The sequence below is a fragment of the Trypanosoma grayi genome (genome assembly GCF_000691245.1).
Source record: "Trypanosoma grayi strain ANR4 Tgr_201_V1, whole genome shotgun sequence".
NCBI classification, from domain to species: Eukaryota; Euglenozoa; class Kinetoplastea; order Trypanosomatida; family Trypanosomatidae; genus Trypanosoma; species Trypanosoma grayi.
In genome coordinates this window covers 1-5,037 of record NW_008825820.1, presented here as the reverse complement: position 1 = coordinate 5,037, position 5,037 = coordinate 1, and the positions used below count along the sequence as shown (strand labels likewise).

The following is a 5,037-nucleotide window of genomic DNA, read 5'->3' as shown; positions in this document are numbered from 1 at the left end:
CACACACACACACACACACACACACAAGCACTCGCAGTAAGGGGGGAAGGATGGCACAGAAGAATGTGAAGGGCAAGGCTCGCACCAAGAGCGGCGGTGCTCTGCGCAAGTACGTTGGCGAGGCCAAGAAGAAGACGGTACACACTAAAAGCCAGAAGACGCTCACATCAAAGGCACGAGCGAATTATGTTGCCGCCGTTGAATCGCACATGGCCTCTCGTGTGCCTTCAGACCAGCGCGGGCGTCTTACCATTGTGAAGCCGAGCGGTGAGCAGCCGAAAAAGGGAAAAAAAAACATGAAGAAACCGCTGACACGGGGACGCAAGCGCAAGGCTGCTAAGAAGGCGTGACATCAGTTGTATTACCATTAATGCCGATATGGGGCATCACTCATTTCCTCTTTGGTATAATCTTGTGTGTGACAACTACAAGCAGATCAGGAGTGCAACATTGCTCATATATGTCTACTTTGTTTTTCTCTGCTTTCTTCTTTACCGCTGACTCCCATTTCGTAGAAGTTCAGACACAATATAGTTAGTTGTGTAGAACCCCGTTTTTGGGTTCAACTGCATCATCGGGAAATTGTGCATACCTCTGTACGCCACGGCTGCTGGTACCTCTACACATTCCGAAACACCAGTGCCACCGCTCTACGCGAGAGACATATTCCATCTTCATTTCCGTCATGGCGACGACAGCTCAGCCTTCGCAGAGCAAGCAGCTGCGGAGACGCATGCAGGAGCTGGAGGACGAGGTCAGCTTCCTCAAGGATCAGAACTACCACATCCAGCAAGTGAGTGACATGTACCGTGAGAAGGTATCACAGCTTGTAGCGGCCATGCGTTTCAACCTGCGTGGGACCACTCCACTAGCCTTTGCAGCGGATGCGGAGCTAGAGGAGCTTCTGCAGCAGCTACGTGCACACGACATTACCCACACACCGCAGCGGTCGCCGGAAGCAGATGAGCCAACAGGCGCCTCGCCGAAGCCGCCTTTGAGCCGCGAGGACGACGACGGCCTCATGCACAGCACAAGTACGCTCTCGCACACCACGGACAAGCTGCAGTCCGACAGTCGTGTGGCAAAGTCTGCAAAGGGGAAAAGAGCGCATGCCACGGGGGATGCAGCGGCGGGGAAGACACAGNGAGCCACAATAGCAAGGCTGACCGCTGAAAACAAAAACTTGGCGTCCCTCGTCGATTCCTTCAGACAGCGCGTCACAACCGTGACAAGACTCTACAAGGAACTGGAGAAGAAGTTTCGCGCCGTGTCGTTGCCGGTGGATCGTCCACACGGCTCACCGTCTAGGCGTCGCCGTGATGCGTCGCCGAAGGGCGGCCTCAGTCCGACGCAGCTGCGTAAAAAAATGAGGGAGCTCCAGGAGGAGAATGAGCGGCTACGCACCGCCTCAGGCCAATGTGAACACTTAACACGGGAAGTGGCCCACTACAAGACCTTGCTCAAACGGCAGACTGCAGAGCTTGATTTGGCTAGGCGGCGCGAAGAGAGACCCCTAGCAGAGCTGAAGGATATGAAGGCAAATCTAGCAAAGGCGATTGAGATAAACCAAGCGCTGGGGACGGCTTTGCGTTTGAGCAAAGTTCGTGAAAAAAGAGCGGCATCCGCACGGGAGACCTTCCAAAATCAACAAGAACACATGATGCCTGGTAAGGGGTCAGAGTATTTAAATGCATTCATTGAGCACGCCACAAGTGAAATGGAACTGCACCACTCCCTGATGGGTGAACATCTTCTCTTATTTTATGCGATTCGTATGGCCCTTTCTGATGACTATATGAGAAACGATGAGGAAATGGAAGCGTACGCTTCGAAGGAAAATGGGATTACGGTGGAGACAGGGTCCGTCCTTAAGGCGCTAAAGGAACTTGTAGCAAAATCAAGGGGAATTGGGGAGAAGATGCTTGTGAGAAGTGTCTCTGTGGCAACTTGGCCAGTAACTGCGGGTGGGGGTGAGATGGGGGCACGAAGATATAAAGAAACAGAACAAGCGGAAGCTGAAGATGAGCACCCCGACGCGCTCGCCATGACAGACCGAGAGGCGGCGGTGAAAAAAGACCAAGGTGAAATACATGCTGAAGCACCAGAGCGGCACAAGGATAAGGAGGGGGGCCATCCTGAGGATGACGTCAAAGAGAAGGGGTATGACGCAGATGTGGCTCCAGGAGAAGTGGGAGGGGGCTCAGTAGAGTGCGCTGCAGGCTCACAGATACCGGGTGATGCGACAGCATCAATCGACTCACGCAACGAAAGCTGCGAAGTTGCTGCTGTGACCACAGACGCGGACACAGCTTTGCAGCATGCACATTATGACAGGCCATAATACACCGCAGTCGGTTGCCACCAAGTGGTGGACGCCGCAACACTCACTGCGCCACCCCGTGCAGATTAGCCTGGCGGTTGGTCACAGTCTACCTCTCTCGCCGCTTTGCTCAAACAAGGGCACGGAGATCATCCCTCCACTGATGATCAGCCGCGCCGTCGGGCCGAGTCTCCCCTGTGAGGATGCGTGAGTCCTGCCAACTGGCTCTTCTACTTCATCCAGTGCAGATGACAGCAGTGCATAAGATCGGGACGATGCGGGTCTTGTAAGAACGCCAAGGATGCAACTACACACGACAGGGGTGCCACATGAATTGTGACATGATGTCATGGACAGAAACGCACACTAGGGTGTAAGAGTTTTTCTATCGTTTTGTATTATTATGGCTCTTTTGTATTGTTTTGCAGTGGTGGTGGTGGTGGTGGTGGTGTTGAGTGTATGCACAAATGCCATTATCAAACACGAGATTCGGATTCTGCAGCATCTCCGAGTGATGCCAGTGAGGGGGAAGGAAGTAGTGAAGCAGAGGACGAAGTGGCAACTATTGCCTTCTTTCTCCATCTCACTCCACCGTTGATGTCACCTGCCATTTTGCCAGGTGACGAAGTCTTTCTTTACCCGATTGTCCCTCTGTCTCTCTCTCTCTCTCTTTCTTTCTTTCTTTCTTTCTTGCACGCACACATATGATTTTTCCTCTGCTTGTTGCACTGTTCATGTGTGAAATAGGTGTAATCGACGCAACTGGTGTGGTTGCCGAGAGAGACACTCGCACACTTAATAAACGGTCTAACCCACAAGTAGTCTTCAAATTTGGTGCGGGGGCAATGCCGGCCCCTGCAGCGCGCCTTTCGATGAGCTCCTTCGAGGTCATCAAGGTTGTTGGTGAGGGCACGTACGGCGTCGTCCTCCAGTGCCGCTGTAAAAAGACAGGAGATATTGTTGCCGTCAAACGGTTCAAAGAAGCGATTTTAGATGAGTATGGGCATCGAGTGATGTTACGAGAGTTGCGTGTTTTGAACCTCCTTCGAGGTGAACAGAACGTGGTGCAGCTTGTCGATGCTTTTCGTGAAAAGAGGCAGCTGTGCTTGGTCATGGAGTACGTGAGCGGCACACTGTTAGACATTATTAGGAAAAGACCATCTGGAGTGCCGTTGCCACATTTACGGCGCCTCCTCTACACATTACTCTTGGGGCTACGGTCCTGCCACCGCAATGGCATTATTCACCGCGACGTGAAGCCAGAAAATACTTTAGTCCGAAATGGGCACACTGTGGTGCTATGCGATTTTGGTTCCTCACGAACAATTCAGCCACCGTTAAGTTTGACCACGACGAGTGGGGGTCTTCTGCAGGCGCCACAGTGGAAGCAACCGGCACTGACAGAGTACGTGGCTACGCGGTGGTACCGCAGTCCTGAAATGCTGCTTGGGATGCAAAACTACAGCTTCACGTCAGATATGTGGGCTGCTGGAGCCATAATGGCTGAGCTGGCACTTGGTGAGCCACTTCTTCCAGGGAGGTCGGAGATGGATCAGCTCATGCTTATACGCCAACGCATTGGGGAGTTTCCACCTTCTCTGATGGATAATATCGGCTCCAAATCTTCAATGCACACCACATTGGCGCGCTTAAACCACCGTTTCGGTAGAAAGGCAGACGCGACAGAAGACTTCATCGGTAATCGCTACGGTCAGGTGCTTGGCGAAAATGGGCTTCATCTCCTTCGTTCTCTGCTAACTATCGATTGGAGCAAGCGTTGCACCGTAGATGAGGCCCTATGCCATACTTTTTTCGACGGATTAGTATTGGATGATGTTCTTCCCCAAACTAAACTAGGGGTCGGGGAAGCGGCACGTGAGTCAGCCGGTGTGGTGCGTGCCGAGGGTAAAACAAACACCTTCAAGAGAAACTGCAAGGAACGTGACAAGTGGTTTGGGGTGGGAGAAGGCATACCTGTGCTTCTGCAGGAGATCGAGCCTCTCCATGGTCAGGGCATGGTGGAGCCGCGGACGCCTGAAGTGCTCGCAGTGGAGGCGTTAGCACCCCCCATCGCCTTGTCCACATCAGCTAGGGAAACAGATACAACCGCTAACTGCGCCACTTCTTCACCATGCTCGTCAACCGATGATTACAGCCCAGATGATAGGAGGTGGAACGATGCCACACCTGCTCGGATTCCATCTGTGCAGCTTCCGAGTATTCCTTCAAAGTCAGCGTTTGGCCTTGGAGGCGCGTCGCCGGCTTCTCCTTCGTTAAACTTCCCCAGCGCAAAAGGGATCTCAGTGGCTGTGAAGCCCCTCTCTCACTCCCCCAAACAGGTCCAGATTCCTCTGCCGTGTTCGTGCCTCTCACAGCTTCGGTGCCCCCATAACATGTCGCAAAGGGCGGTTGCGCCAGAAAAGTACATCAGCAGCAGCAGCTACGTCAATGGCGGGAACAGTGGTTTGGTATACGTCAACAAGGCACCATGTTTGAGGCTGAGCGCTTTTCTGCGACCGCCCATGAAAAAAAAGGGCCGACTCGTCTTTAGCTCCAGACTCTCCTTGGAGCGCTTGTAGTTTCACAGTACACGTAGAATACTTGCCACGCGTTGGCTCATATTTGTCTGCGTTTTGTCTTTAGGCTACAACAGTACAGCGACAAAAAAAGAAGTAAAGGAATAAGGCTGTTTGCATTGCTTAGAAAGAAAAAAAAAA

General features: G+C 52.6%; 3 protein-coding genes across 3 annotated transcripts; all 3 read left to right on the top strand.

The window, feature by feature from the left end:
* Positions 1-50: 50 nt before the first annotated feature.
* DQ04_02011020 (hypothetical protein) lies at positions 51-350 on the top strand (the record flags this gene model as incomplete). Its single annotated transcript, XM_009311400.1, has 1 exon — positions 51-350. The coding sequence occupies one exon, from the start codon at positions 51-53 to the stop codon at positions 348-350; it is 300 nt and encodes a 99-aa protein (XP_009309675.1).
* A 335-nt stretch (positions 351-685) lies between these two features.
* Positions 686-2,341, top strand: DQ04_02011010 (hypothetical protein; the record flags this gene model as incomplete). Its single annotated transcript, XM_009311399.1, has 1 exon — positions 686-2,341. The coding sequence occupies one exon, from the start codon at positions 686-688 to the stop codon at positions 2,339-2,341; it is 1,656 nt and encodes a 551-aa protein (XP_009309674.1).
* An 824-nt stretch (positions 2,342-3,165) lies between these two features.
* Positions 3,166-4,899, top strand: DQ04_02011000 (putative protein kinase; the record flags this gene model as incomplete). Its single annotated transcript, XM_009311398.1, has 1 exon — positions 3,166-4,899. One exon carries the CDS (start codon positions 3,166-3,168, stop codon positions 4,897-4,899), a length of 1,734 nt encoding a protein of 577 aa, XP_009309673.1.
* Positions 4,900-5,037: the final 138 nt, after the last annotated feature.